At 39.3% G+C, this 16512-nt stretch overlaps 1 protein-coding gene across 1 annotated transcript; it reads left to right on the top strand.

Moving 5' to 3' along the window:
- Positions 1-14432: 14432 nt before the first annotated feature.
- Positions 14433-14747, top strand: LOC107961004 (uncharacterized). Its single transcript, XM_016897248.1, has one exon. It carries the CDS (start codon positions 14433-14435, stop codon positions 14745-14747), a length of 315 nt encoding a protein of 104 aa, XP_016752737.1.
- Positions 14748-16512: the final 1765 nt, after the last annotated feature.

Here is a 16512-nt window from a genome sequence, read left to right as displayed (position 1 = left end):
CACACCTTAACTTAGTGTATGTTCTTAGGAAACCAATTTAATTAAGTCCAACTTAGGGAAAAAGTGATTAATTTTGGAAAAAGTTTTCGTTGCGGAAGTTTTTCTTTGTTATTGTGATATTTTGAAATCAATTACTATTATTGAAAACGCGCCCTAAAACTAATCAATTTCAGCGATTAAGATAATATTATACCAGTTCTAGTAAAACATATTAAAAGTAATTAAAAATCATTAAAGCGGCCTTATTACAACTTAAAACCCAAATCATAAAAGTAAATAAAAAGATCTCCAATTCACCAGAAGAAAACCAAATTTGCAAAACGAGTGGCCACTCCGAACCCCTCACAGCTCCAAGCCCACTATGGTTAGGGATTACCTGCGTGGATGAAAATAAGGGGTGAGTTTGGGAAACTCAGTGTGTAAAATAACCCAACCATAGTCTAAACCAGTTCAAACCATAGAAACAGATCAAATTGGCCTTAGCCCAGAACAGATTTCAGAATGAAGCCCATAGGCCCATAACAGAACAGAACAGATATTACATGTTTATGCAGAAACCCAACCCATATCCAACCTATGCACCCCGGTACCGGCCTTACGCCATGTGGGGAGACTACTCGACCCACCCATCCACTACACGCCACAGAATTTGCAGCATGGCTGCCAGAACAAATAATGTGACATAGTCACCAGATACAGATATTTGTGGCAGAGTCACCAAAATAGATATTTGTGGTAGAGCCACCATAACAGATAATTGTGGCATAGCCACCAGGACGCTTCCTCCATAAAATATAACCCATGTCCCCGTGCAACAGATATGCAAATCATGGCATTCATCATACAGAATCAAATCATCATGCTTTTCAGTCAAATTAACCCTAGGGGTATAATGGTCATTTTACACCTAAGGTATAATGGTAATTTTCCATACTTAAGGGTATTCTAGTAACTTATCTATTTTAGGGTTTTCAAGCATATTTCCACCATCCACGTACTAACAGAAACACTTAACAAGTGTTCTTACCGAAATGGGCTCGTTGGCCCATTATCCCAATTTTGGCCCATTAAGCCCAAAATATCGAAAGGCACAAAATCATGCACTCTGCAGTCTAAACACTGTAGTTTACCAAATACATTAATCGATCTACCTCACGAGCATTTGCACACTCGCAAGTCCACAAAATACCAATTTTTTGGTATTTCGGCTTTTCGGCTTTTGCCGATCTAGTCTATGAAAGGGTGCCAGTTACATAACTGATTTGTAGTGGTTCGATGGTGAGTTCCACACACGAACTGCCTACAATTGGATTACTAACACGTCAATCTAAATATCGAAAACAACTACGAACTTATCCCCCTACCATATTCGGCCAACAAAGCCTCAGACCCTAGAGTTTTACCTTTTGCCGAAATATGGGTTAGATCTGGAGAGCCAACTGAATTAGTCTTCAAGCCCTTTGCTGTACGTCCCCTTGCCCAGGCTAATGCTTACACAACCAAACAGAAAGAGGCACAAAACCCTTAGTCCAAACGCTAGCCACCCTTAAGGGTTTTGGCTTTTCTTAATTCCCGAGATAATACCGATCAACGATTCCACTTTAGTTTCTATTCGATTCTGAGGCAGATCTACCCTCTTCAAACGTTAGAAGGAATCAAATCTTTAAAGGTCTTAAAGATTCAGCTATGCCCCAATGACTATGGTGTTTCGGCTTTTGAAACTTGTGAACTAAAAGATGATTTCTTTAAGGAGGTTTTTACAAAGTTGAAGTCGACAAAAATTTGGGTTTAGAGGATGGGAGAATCGACCAAAAAGATGGAGAATAAGAAGAGGGTTTGGCTAGAAGAAATCGGCACAACAGAAACAGGTTTTCGGGATTTTGGCTTTTATGGCAATCAGCTTCAAAGGCTTAAAAACGAATGAAATAGAAGAGTAGAATGGTAGGAAGGGTTCGGCTATAGAAGAAAAAGCAAAGAAGAATAAAAGAGAATAGGAGATGAGAGGAGAAAAGAAAAAGAGAAGAGAATTGTCAGAACCCAAATGCCGAATTTTTCCCCCACTTACTAGACGAATTTCCCCTATACTAGCAACCCTTGGCCGGCCAGCTCTTGCACCTCAAGAGTCCATCATTCGGCCAATACTACACCCCCTAATCAGCTCCTAAATCTTCTCCATTATCCCCTCCTTACTCGATCTCTTGACCAGCTCAAACTCTTCCTGACAGAGTTCCACTTGAGTTCCATCACATCCCCTTTCTGTACATAAAAATTAATACTAATGTTTGCTCACCTTGTGACTTGAACCTTAGCTCTCCCTAGCCATCCACATGCCACTTTTTAGCACCCTAGTGACGTCACATGCCACTTTGCCACATGCCTTCTTGTGGCTTAGTTTACCCATTAAATCTTAAAAGCCCAACTTACCAGAACTCCTTTTCCCCTAAGAATTAAAATTAGTTAAAACTTCCGGATTTTATCTTAAACTTGGGCCTTCTAGAGGCTCAATAACATACTTATACCTGCGCCAAGCAGTCAAAACACAGAAATTTTAAAATTCACCAAAATTCATAGAAGTCCCAAAAATTGGGGCGTTACAACTCTACCATCCTTAAAGAAATTTCGTCCTCGAAATTTACCTAATCCAAACAGATGAGGGTATTGTTGTCGCATCGCCTCTTCTGTCTCCCAAGTAGCTTCCTCCTTGCCGTGATTAGGCCAAAGTACTTTCACTAAAGGAACAGATTTCCTTTTTAACACCTTGACGTCTCCATCCAATATCTGCACAGGCTCTTCCTTGAAAGTCAAATTAGATTGCACCTCGATCTTTGCAACTGGCACGACATGAGTAGGGTCAGAACGATAACGCCTAAACATGGAGACGTGAAAAACATCGTGAATTCTGTCTAACTCTGGAGGTAATTCCAATTGATATGCCACTGGTCATACTCGCTTCAAAACCCGATAAGGCCCAATGAACCGCGGAGTCAACTTGCCCTTCTTACCAAACCTTAATATCTTCTTCCAAGGCGAAACCTTCAAGAAGACCATATCACCTACTGAGTACTCAATCTCTTTACGCATCAAATCTGCATACGACTTTTGCCTATCAGCAGCTTCTTTTAACCTATCTCTGGTTACTCTGACCTTATCCTCAGTGTCAGCTACCAACTCGGGTCCAAGAACCTGCCGCTCTCCCAATTCGGTCCAACAACTAGGGGTACAACACCTTCGTCCATACAGCATTTCATATGGTGCCATTCGAATACTCGCCTGATAACTGTTGTTGTACGAAAACTCCGCCAACGGCAAGTAATCCACCTAACTACCTCAGAAGTCAATAACGCATCCCCTTAACATGTCCTCCAAAATCTAAATAACCCTTTCCAGCTGACCATCAGTCTGGGGATGGAAAGCCGTACTAAAATTCAATCGCGTCCCCAACGCCTCACCGAGATGTAAATCTGGGATCCCGATCATAAATAATTGAAACTGGGACACCATAAAGTCGCACGATCTCCTCCACATACAACTTGGCTAACTTTTGAAGTGAAAAGTTGATACGGACAGGTATGAAATGAGCTGATTTGGTTAACCTATCCACGATCACCCAAACCGAGTCTTTTCTTGTTGGAGTCAAGGGTAACCCACTCACAAAGTCCATGGTTACCCTCTCCCACTTCCAAAGTGGTATCTTCACTGGCTGCAAAAGCCCAGAAGGTAGTTGATGCTCAGCTTTCACTTGCTAGCATGTCAAACATTTCCCCAAAACCTCCGTTACTTCCCGCTTAAGCCCAGGCCACCAATACAATTTTCGCAAATCGTGATACAACTTATTCCCTCTAGGATGCATGGAATAAAGTCCCCCATGAGCTTCCTTCAATATTGGCTGCCTCAAGTCAGAGTCCTTTGGAACACAAATTCTCCCTCTGAAACACAAAACTCCTTCATTATTCAACCCAAACTCAGAAGTTTCCCCTTCCTTAACCTGCTGGAAATGAGCAACCAAAGATTCATCTCTCAACTGCTTCTCCTTAATCTGATCCACCCAGGTTGGCCTTACTTGCAACTCAGCCAACAGACTACCATCATCATACAGACTCAGACGAGCAAACATTGCTCTCGGATCAGATACAGCTCTTCGACTTAGAGCATCGGCTACCACGTTAGCTTGCCTAGGTGGTACTCAATCATACAATCATAATCTTTAAGCAACTCTATCCATCTTTTTTGCCTAAGGTTCAGCTCCTTCTGAGTCAGCAAGTACTTGAGACTCTTATGGTCGGTGTATATAATACACCTCTCTCTGTACAAGTAGTGTCTCTAAATCTTAAGTGCAAAGATTACTGCTGTCAATTCCAAATCATGAGTAGGATAGTTTTCTTCGCGAGGCTTAAGCTATCGTGATGCATAAGCAACCACCTTACCCTCTTGCATCAACACGCAGCCCAAACCCACATGTGATGCGTCACTGTACACAGTAAAATCCTTCCCAGGCTCCAGCTGAATCAACACAGGTGCTTCAGTCAGAACTTCCTTCAACTTCTCAAAAGCTTCCTGCTGCTTCTTTGTCCAAACAAACAGTACTCCTTTCCTTATGAGTTTCGTCAAAGGCGCTGCCATCACAGAGAAACCTTCCACAAACCTCCTGTAGTATCCTGCCAACCCTAGGAAACTCTAAATTTCTGACACCGACCTAGGTGGCTTCTACTCCAGAATTGCTTCAATCTTTCGAGGATCCACCTTAATCCACTCAGCAGAGACAACATGCCCTAAGAAGGTTACCTCCTTCAACCAAAATTCACATTCGCTAAATTTCGCATAAAGTTCCTTCTCCCTTAACCCTTGCAGCACAATGCGTATATGCTCATCATGTTTCGCTTCAGTTTCAGAATATACTAGAATATCGTCAATAAAGACGACTACAAACCAATCCAAAAATGGTTGGAATACATGATTCATCAGATCCATAAACGCTCCAAGTGCATTCATCAGTCCAAATGGCATAACCAGAAACTCGTAATGACCATACCGAGTTTTGAATGCCGTCTTATGGATATCTGCCTCTTTGACCTTTAACTGATGATATCCAGATCAAAGGTCGATCTTGGAAAATACAGAAGCTCCTCTAAGTTGGTCGAACAGATCGTCAATCCTTGGCAGTGGGTACTTATTCTTAATCGTCAGTTTGTTCAACTGTCGATAATCAATACACATCCGCATCGTCCCATCCTTCTTTTTCACGAATAGCACTGGTGCTCCCCACGGAGACATACTTGGCCTGATAAAACCTTTATCCAACAACTCTTGAATTTGTGCTTTTAACTCCACCAACTCCCTCGGTGCCATCCTATACGGTGCGATAGACACTGGTGCCGTTCCAGGCAGCAAGTCGATTTCAAACTCGACTTCTCGGTTCGGAGGCAGTCCCGAAAGATCCTCCGGAAAAACATTTTGGAACTCCTTAACGGTTCTAACCTTATCCACTGCCAGTCCCTCAGCTTCCGACTGACTTACAAATGCCAAATAGGTCTCACAACCTTTACGAATCCATTTTTCGGCTCTTAATGCCGACACCGCATTGGACAAATAATCCCTTCGCTCACCTATCACCATAACCTCTTCTCCCTCCGTGGTCCTTAGCACCATTCGTTTAGCAGCACAATCCAGAGTCGTCCTATGCTTAACAAGCCAGTCCATTCTCAGAATGAGGTCAAATTCTCGAACGGTAACTCCATCAAGTCTCTAGAGAAGATATTACCTTGCGTTTCTAAAGGCACACCCCTATACAGTTTGTCTACCTTAATCGAGTGACCCAAAGGACTTAGTACAGTTACCCTACTCACTATCCCCTCAGGGTGCACACCCAATGACCCAGATATGGCACATGTAACATAGGAATGAGTAGATCCAATATCCACCAAAGCATTATACGGTAAGCTAGAAACCAAGAACGTACCAGTTATGACGTCAGGTGCATCGCCCTCCTCTCGACATCAAGCTGCATACACCAACGCTGGCTGTCGAGCCTCAGCATTTTTGGCACCCTTGCTAGGTGCTCCTCGACCTCGACCATTACCATTTTTTCCCCTACCTTGTCCACGTCCTCTCGGTGGTTGTGGTCCACCTCTCACTGGTTGAGCAACCCTCTGCTCAGCAACTTGAACTTGATCTGTTTTCTGAGGATAGTCTTTGACTCTATGCTTCATAGATCCGCATCGGAAACAGGCACCGGAACGTTTCCTACACTCGCCCAGATGTACCTTACCACAGTCTTCACAGATTGGTGGTCTAACCACATTCATCGGAACTGCTCGAATTGGCTCCTCCACTCTTGCTCTCTTGACATTCCTATTTGCACCACCCGAAGGTCCTGAATCCTTCCGAAAATGGTTTCGATCCTTCTCACGATTCTACTTTTCAGCACGCTTCACTTCCTCAGCTATCTTAACTTTGTCCACTAACATCACAAAGTCACGCTCCCTCTGCGGAGCAATCAACACCCTGAGTTCATCTCTAAGACCATCCTCAAAGCGTACACTACGCTCATATTCCGTAGTAACTATTCCCACGGCATACCGACTCAACCTCAAAAACTCAACCTCGTATTCAGTAATTGTTTTACCTCCTTGCACCAGATTCAAGAATTCCTTCCTACGGGCGTCCACATAACTAGCCCCAACATATTTCCCTTTGACGACTGCCTTAAACAGCTCCCAAGTTACCCTGTCAGCTGGGGTCCCATCTCTCACAGTGAGCCACCAGTTATAAGCCTCGTCTCGTAGCAACGATACGGCTCCCTTCAGCTTCTGCTCCACAGAGCAGTCCAAGTCATCCATAATCCGTTCCGTGGCCTCCAACCAATATTCCGCCACATTCGGGGCTACATCAGATACACCCCTAAAGATCTCCACTCCGTTAGCCCGGAGTCACTCAGAAATAGATCCTCGAATTTCGTTACCCGAACTTGCCCCGGCAACCCTTTCTAGAACACGAAGCATTGTTTAGGACAGGGCATCATCCCCGGCACCACAATCATGAGACTCCACTTCTGTTGCCGGTGGTATCGGTGCTCTATCATCGGCATGTGCCCTGAAGACGAAGTTCTTGCTCGAGCACTACCTCGGCCACGTCTACGGCCTCTTCCACGAGCTGCTCTCATACTTATATCGTATTATCTAATTACAAATTTTATGCATCAGTTAAATATTCCAGTGTTTATTACAGATGTTTTATGAACAGACAGTAATTTAGAGTTTGTTTTTCGTAGAATCGAAATCTGGCTACAGTCTGAGTCTATTACCAAAATTTCCTATAGTTTCAGTACCATCCCACTAGATTATCATAATAGGGTTTTAATACAGATAGATAATTCAGAAAAAAATCTCAGAAAAGTTTAGAATAATACTTACAAACTTGGGCCAGAGATTTGGGTGCCATCTTTTTAAGGATCCAAAATTGAAAAACCGAGTTTCGTAACTTTTGTAAAAATTTTATTTTCGAAAATTTTTGTTTTTATAGACCCATTCCACAGTCGAGTCGTTGCAATCGGGCTCTGATACCACTAAACTAACACTCCAAACTTGGCCTAGATGTTATGACCGGATCCGATGTGCCACATCGAAACGTTAAAAACATTTTCTATTTTTAGTCCAGAAAATCGTACTTAGTGTTCAAAGAATGATTCCATTATAGGTTAAAGTGAATGGAAGCTGTGCACCAGGTAGGAAACCGGGAAAGAGGAGGTGAGTCCATCGGACTGCTTAAGTACCAAGCTCCCTTCAGATCCAATCCTAGACATGCACACCACCATTGCCACACCTTAACTTAGTGTATGTTCTTAGGAAACCAATTTAATTAAGTCCAGCTTAGGGAAAAAGTGATTACTTTTGGAAAATGTTTTTGTTGCGGAAGTTTTGCTTTGTTATCATGATATTTTGAAATCAATTACTATTATTGAAAACGTGCCCTAAAACTAATCAGTTTCAGCGATTAATATAATATCATACCTGTTCTAGTAAAACATATTAAAAGTAATTAAAAATCATTAAAGCGGCCTTATTACAACTTAAAACCCAAATCATAAAAGTAAATAAAAAGATCTCCAATTCACCAGAAGAAAACCAAATTTACAGAACGAGTGGCCACTCCGAACCCCTTACAACTCCAAGCCCACTATGGTTAAGGATTACCAGCGTGGATGAAAATAAGGGGTGAGTTTGGGAAACTCAGTGTGTAAAATAACCCAACAATAGTCTAAACCAGTTCAAACCACAGAAACAGATCAAATTGGCCTTAGCCCAGAACAGATTTCAGAATGAAGCCCATAGGCCCATAACAGAACAGAACATATATTACATGTTTATGCAGAAACCCAACCCATATCCAACCATATACACCCCCGTACCAGCCTTACGCCATGTGGGGAGACTACTCGACCCACCCATCTGCTACACGCCATAGAATTTGCAGCATGGCTGCCAGAACAGATAATGTGACATAGTCACCACATACAGATATTTGTGGCAGAGCCACCAAAACAGATATTTGTGGTAGAGCCACCAGAACAGATATTGTGGCATAGCCACCAGGACGCTTCCTCCATAAAATATAACCCATATCCTCATGAAACAGATATGCAAATCATGGCATACATCATACAGAATCAGATCATCATGCTTTTCAGTCAAATTAACCCCAGGGGTATAATGGTCATTTTACACCTAGGGGTATAATGGTAATTTTCCATACTTAGGGGTATTCTAGTAACTTTTCTATTTTAGGGTTTTCATGCATATTTCCACCATTCACGTACTAACAGAAACACTTACCGAGTGTTCTTACCGAAATGGGCCCGTTGGCCCATTATCCCAAATTTGGCCAATTAAGCCCAAAATATCGAAAGGCACAAAATCATGCACTCTGCAGTCTAAACACTGTAGTTTACCAAATATGTTAATCGATCTACCTCACGAGCATTCTCACACTAGCAAGCCCACAAAATACTGGTTTTTCGGCATTTCGACTTTTTTACTTTTGCCGATCTAGTCTATGAAAGGGTGTCAGTTACACATCTGATTTGTAGGGTTCGATGGCGAGTTCCACACACGAGCTACCTACAATTGGATTACTAACACATCAATCTAAATATATAAAACAACTACGGACTTATCCCCCTACCATATTCGGCCAACAAAGCCTCAGACCCTAGAGTTCTTACCTTTTGCCGAAATATGGGTTAGATCTGGAGAGCCAACCGAATTAGTCTTTAAGCCCATTGCTGTACGTCCCCTTATCCACGCTAATACTTACACAACCAAACAGACAGAGGCACAAAACCCTTACTCCAAATGCTAGCCACCCTTAAGGGTTTCGGCTTTTCTTAATTCCCGAGATAAAGAAATAGATTCAAAAACTTACTACCGGTTTCTTCAGTCAATGATTCCAATTTAGTTTTTATTCGATTCTGATGCAGATCTACCCCCTTCAAACGTTAGTAGGAATCAAATCTTTAAAGGTCTTAAAGATTCGGCTATGCCCCAATGACTATGGTGTTCCGGCTTTTGAAACTTATGAACTAAAAGATGATTTCTTTAAGGAGGTTTTTACAAAGTTGAATTCGACAGAAATTTGGGTTTAGAGGATGGGAGAATCGACCAAAAAGATGGAGAATAATAAGAGCATTTGGCTAGAAGAAATCGGTACAACAAAAATAGGTTTTCGGGATTTTGGCTTTTATGGCAATCGACTTCAAAGGCTTAAAAATGAATAGAATGGAAGAGTAGAATGGTAGGAAGGGTTCGGCTATAGAAGAAAAAGCAAAGAAGAAGAAAAGAGAATAGAAGATGAGAGGAGAAAAGAAAAAGAGAAGAGAATAGTCAAAACCCAAATGGAGAATTTTCCCCCCACTTACTAGACGAATTTCCCCTATACTAGCAACCCTTAGCCGACCAACTCTTGCTCCTCAAAAGAGTCCATCATTCGGCCAATACTACACCCCCTAATCATCTCCTAAATCTTCTCCATTATCTCCTCCTTACTCGATCTCCTGAGCAGCTCAAACTCTTCCTAACAGAGTTCCACTTGAGTTCCATCACATCCCCTTTTTGTACATAAAAATTAATACTAATGTTTTCTCACCTTGTGACTTGAACCTTAGCTCTCCCTAGCCATCCATATGCCACATTTTAGCACCCTAGTGGTGTCACATGCCACTTTTCCACATGCCTTCTTGTGGCTTAGTTTACCCATTAAATCTTAAATGCCCAACTTACCAGAACCCCTTTTCCCTTAAGAATTAAAATTAGTTAAAACTTCTAGATTTTATCTTAAACTTGGGCCTTCTAGAGGCCCACTAACATACTTAGACCTATCCAAGCAGTCAAAACACAGAAATTCTAAAATTCACCAAAATTCACAGAAGTCCCAAAAATTGGGGCGTTACAAAACTTATCAGAGATCTATCACACAATCTAGCAATTATATCGGTAGATTTTGATGTCTTGATCAAGGTTATAATGGCATGTATAGGTAGACTTGTGTTTGATGAACTAGTTGTTATGTTTGGCTTATAAATATGGTAATATGGTTGGTATGCTTTTGGCATTTGATGTCTTGATGGTTAGTGTTTTTATTGTCAAATTGATACATGGTTTAAATGGCCAAAGTGGTATGTATTGGTATGGTTGAAATGTGGTCAATAAGGTTATGTGTTGATATGGAATTTAGTTAAGGTTGTTTGGATGAAACATGATCATTTTGATGCAACTGTAAGTATGAATGCTTGGTTGTGATTGAGGTGCCTAAATGACATATTGGTTGAATGGATTTATGGTATATTGAAATGGTCTTATTATGCATGTTTTGGTGCCTTAATGATAGGTTCATTAGGCTTATAGGTACTTGTTCAAATTGGGTGAAAGAAAAGGCTTGGTTTTGGCCTATTTCTTGTCTACACGGCTTAAGAAAAGAGCATGTGTCTCCGTCGTGTGTGACACATGGCCAGGCGGCACGGCCGTGTGTCCCTTATAGGTTATTAATGGTTGTTTTTCAAAAGTTGCACGGCCTAGCACACGAGCGTATGAGGCCATTTCGAGAGTTACACGGCCTGGCACACGGGCGTGTGGATTGGCCGTGTGACCCAAGTCAGAGAGTTACACAGGCATGGACACAGGTTAGGATACGGCCGTGTGTCCCTATTTAGAATGTTACACGGCTTGAGACACAGGCGTGTGTCTCAGCCGTGTGACCCCTGGAGTTTGAATTTTTTTAACTTTTTTTTAAAGTTTTAAATGTTTCTGATTTAGTCTAAAGTGTCTATAAGGCCTCGAGGGCTCGAATAAGGGACGATATGCATGTGTTCGAATGGATTATGTTATGATTTATGAAATGTTTTTAAATGAATGATTATGACTTACATTTTTACGGTAATGCTCTGTAACCCTATCCTGACGATGGATACGGGTTAAGGGTGTTACACAGTTTGGTAGATGATCTAGTTGTAAGTGGTTACATAGATGCAAGCTTTCAAACTGACAAAGATGATTTCTGATCGCAACCAGGATATGTGTTTTATTTAAATGGTGGTGTTGTCAACTGGAAAAGTTCAAAGCAAAGCATTGTTGCTGATTCTAAAACTGAAGCTTAATACATAGCAGCATCAGATGCAGCAAAGGAAGCAGTTTGGATAAAAAGGTTCATTAGTGACCTTGGAGTGGTTCCTAGCATCACAAATCATGTTGATGTTTATTGTGACAATAATGATGCTATTGCATAAACTAAGGAACCTAGATCTTATCCACGATCCAAACACATTCTAAGGCGTTATCATCTCATTCGAGAAATCGTTGAGAGATGTAATGTTAAGATATGCAAAGTTCCAACAAATGAAAATGTTGTTGATCCATTGACTAAGTCATTGCCACAAGCAAAGCATGATTGTCATGCTAGGTTCATAGGTATGAGATACATTAATAATTAGGCCTAGTGCAAGTGAGAGATTGTTAGTAATAATTCCCTTGGCCTATTGTATGGATGCATTATTTTGATTAAATGAATTTATTATTATAATTTGCATGTTTAATATATAATAATATCATTCAATAATTTTATTCTAAATGTCCCTAATCGGTTGTTGTTTTGGGAACAACAATGAATTAAGATTAGAATGGAATATGATAGATATTCATCTGATTAAAACATGTTTGAGAAACAAATCATATTCATATTTATTTGTTGAGAATGAATATTGGATCGACTCGTTTTGAGATTAATACATGGATCAAAGTTGTAAATTAAATCTTTAAACAGTTGTGTCATTAAATCCTTAGACCTGAAATCACTATAGTTCTCAACATGAGGAATTTTATGTTTTGACATAATCAAATGTTGTTTGTAACTAGACAACTATAAAAGTTATGCTTGAAGATAATTAGAATCATGTAGTGAGATGTGAGTGATTAAGATGGAATTTGTCCCTCTTATTATAAGAGAGATATCTCTGGGCCCCTCGACGATTGAGACTGAAAAATGCATGGTCGTGCTCGAATGAATTGATGGAGATCAATGTCATTCGTTTTTTCAGCCTAATCAGGTATCGAGAAATTAAAGATAGAATGATATAAGGTTGACTTTATCCGTGCCTTATACTCTATCTAGATATTGTGAGACAAAAGAATTATGTCATGAGCTGTATTTAGGTTGTCTCAGTTCATGAGCTTTCATTTAACTTGGGTAGTCGTAATGTCTTGCTAGAGGCCACTTATGGCTTGTAGGACCAAATATGATTTGGGCCTACTGCCAACGTTAATTGAACCTATAGGGTCGCACATTAAGAATGAACAAGAATGGTTAAGTTTATAGCTCTTTTTAAGTAATTTAAAATGATAAGATTCTTTTAAATTACGAGTAATAATCAGATATTATTTTTATTTGAATTTAATTTTGGAAATTTAAATTCGTAGTCAAAATGATAACAAATAGTAATTTTGTTACTATTTCCTATTAAATCCGGAACTAATAATAAACGAGATAAAAAGGGGATTTGATATATTCTTTATCAGATAAGGAAATAGAATTTAATTATTATTTAAAAGAGTTTTAGATAAATAATAATTAAAATTTAATTTATTTAAAAAAGTTTTAAAATTTAAGATAAAATCTTATATTCCTTATCAAATAAGGAAAGAGATTTTAAATTATTTAAAAGAGTTTTAAATATATATACAATCTCAAATCTAGTTTTACCCAACCCTATATATATGTGATATATGTACACTTCTTCAGTAACACAAGTTTTTGGCTATCAGCCATTCGAGAGAATAAATCAAAAATGTTTTGAGAAAACAAAGTTGGAACTAGCATCCCATTCGATCGTTCGTCGTTCGTTCAAGTGTGGATACTTTTAGAGGGTGGTCGTCTTCCAACAAGGCAACACCTTTGGAGATCCGATTCAAATGAAGTGCTAGTATCTAAAAGTTCAATGAAACAAGGTAATTTTCATTATTCCTTTTTTCGATTTGTACATATTGCATGAGATCCTTGGTAGTTTATGGGATATCAATTTTTTTCCACTGTGTTATGTTCGTATGAGATTCGAACTCTATCTTGTATCCCAATAGTTGATGCATATGTATGATAAGCATGTCATATAGTTTAGGAAAATAATGTCAGATGTACTTGTCATGCGTATATTTATCCTTCATGATTTAAATCGGACATTAAATATCATGCATGTTTCAAAGATTGAATGGGAGAAGGTCCTTAAACAAGACTTACAGCCTCCATCAATGGTCTCTTGTGATAGCATGCCAATTTAACTACCGCAAGGTAGGATTGTCATGTGGACAACACTAAAGAGATTTCCTAAAAGTAAGAAGAATTGTCTTATAATTAGATGATAGTTGGCTGACCCTGTTATAGGTATTATCATGTAATATATTAAGAAGTTTTTCTTCGAAGAGGGCAACTAGTTACAATATGTTACTCGGGGAGATTGTCCCAAGATGACTCATTTACGGTACATGATGTAATGGTGTTGAGTTGATGGTTATAAACTCAAGATCTTCTAGTTAAGTAACTTCCCAATAACCTATGCTTAAGTTAGATTGATGACCAAACATTAAATGATTATTAGTACGTGTGAATGGCTAAGAAATTAGGTTCATGTACTAATTGGGTGGAAATCCAAGAACCAAGGTGGCTTGATTCAACGGGTGTGGGAATTATCGTTGCAATAACTTATAAAACTTTTCATGAATTATCTTAATTCATATCACAATGTTGCAAAATATTTTTTGAACATTTTCTTAATACAAAGATATTAATATATGAATGTTTTATTTTCAGTTAAAAAATGACTCCAACTCTCTTATTGAACATACTCATTGAAAAAAAAACTAAACGGAAATGAATATAAGGAATGGAAAAGGAACCTGATGATTTTCCTAAGCTATGAGAAACTAAAGACAGTCCTTGATAATAAATGCCTTCCAGCCACTCAAGCTGAGGCTAGAAAGAGTTGGGAGGAGTTTGATGAGATTGCTCATTGCTATATGCTGGAAAGCATGACTAGCACCCTTTATAAAAAACTAAAGAGCTGTAAGATTGCCAAAGAGATTCTAGACAAACTAGAAGACATGTTCGGAGGCCAAGCTGCCTTGGCTCAACAGTTGGCTATTACTAGTGTGATGAATGCCCAGCAAAAGCCTAACATTTCAATCAAAGACCATATGAATACTCTTGTGGGATAATTTTCCGAGTTTGAGGATAATAAAGCCAATCTGGACTAGAACACACAAATTGAAATGGTGTTTAAAAGCTTGTCTCAGGATTTTGCAAGCTTTCGGGCCGCATATAACCTTGGGAACAAGAATTTGGCGCTTACACAACTCATTAAGGAATTACAATCTTATGAGTTGATGTTGAATAGTGGTCAGTCGATCCAAAAAAAAGAAGAAAACTTAGTTATCAACAAATGTAAGAACAATCAGTTGAGGCTAGAAGATCTTGAGTGTCATAATCTTAAATAGAACAAGCATAGGTGTTTGCTTCATGATCAAGCAAATATAAGGATGATAATACTACTTGTTCATGAAGAATAAGCATAGATTTTTCTTCTCATGTAAGAACAAGTAGTTGGCCATTTGGTCCGATAGATGTTTTCTTCATGAACAAGCAAACATAAGAACAAGCAGTTTGCAAGTAGAAGCAAACTTAGTTATGCAGCAAACGTAAGAGCAAACTTAGTTGTTCAACCTTCTAACTAGTAAGTTTGTTGAACAAAAGGAGGAGTAGAGTATATAGATTATGGGAGTAGAATGAATAGATAGGAGAAGTTACTGGTGTTGAGTGTGTTTTGGTTGTGTTGTGATCAGTGCAGTCATGCTTATATAGGAAGTATATGCCCTTTTGCATTTAAAGCTTCTTACTTTTGTTGAAGAAGATGTTATTGATTGGTGATTATTCCATATATATTCAAAAAGGTACGAGTATTATATAACCTTTTTTATGATTATTCCATATATAGGTATGTGTACCTAATGCACTGTAATAGTGAAACCATTGATAAATTCAAAGAGTTTCGTGTGGAAGTGGAGAACAACTAGGTTTACTCACTAAAAACAAACTAAACAGAAATAAAAATAAGGAATGGAAAAGGAACCTGATGATTGTCCTAAGCCGTGAGAAACTAAAGACAATCCTTGATAATAAATGCCTTCCAACCACTCAAGCTGAGGCTAGAAAACGTTGGGAGGAGTTTGATGAGATAACTCATTGTTGTATGCTGCAAAGCGTGACTAGTACACTTTATAAGTAACTAAAGAGCTATAAGACTACCAAAGAGATTCTAGACAAACTACAAGACATCTTCGGAGGCCAAACTGCCTTAGCTCGACAATCGACTATTACTAGTGTGATGAATGTCCAAAAAAAGGCTGACATTCCTATCAAAGGCCATATAATTATTCTTATGGGATATTTTTTCAAGGCTGAGGATAATAAAGCTAATCTAAATTTGAACACACAAATTGAGATGGTGTTTAAAAGCTTGTCTAAGGATTTTGCAGGCTTTTGAGCCGCTTATAACCTTGGGAACAAGAATCTGATGCTTACATAACTCCTGAAGGAATTACAATCCTATGAGTTGATGTTGAATGGCAATCAGCCGGTCTGAAAAGCAGAAGCAAACTTAGTTGTTGCTTCTTCCTTTAAAGGGAAGGGAAAGTACGCTAAGAGAAACAAGGCTAAGTTCTCTAGGCCACCTAAAGTGGAAAAGATGAGAACCAAGAAGTGTAATGACTTATATAAGTCTAAATGTTTCTTCTGCGGCAAGAAATGACACTTCAAGGCAAACTATAAAGAGTAGAAGGACTACCTGGTCACTAAAGGCAAAGGTATGAAACTCTTTATGGTATAAGCTTGCTTAGTGGAAGATTCAATCGACCACTGGGTCATTAATTCAAGAGCCACTAATCATGTGTGCGCTTCTTTACAGGGGCTCGTGGAAATGGAAGA

The sequence above is a fragment of the Gossypium hirsutum genome, chromosome A05, assembly GCF_007990345.1.
Source record: "Gossypium hirsutum isolate 1008001.06 chromosome A05, Gossypium_hirsutum_v2.1, whole genome shotgun sequence".
In the NCBI taxonomy this organism is placed as follows: domain Eukaryota; kingdom Viridiplantae; phylum Streptophyta; class Magnoliopsida; order Malvales; family Malvaceae; genus Gossypium; species Gossypium hirsutum.
Note: the sequence above shows the minus strand (reverse complement) of the source record. Positions and strands in the feature narration are given on the sequence as shown.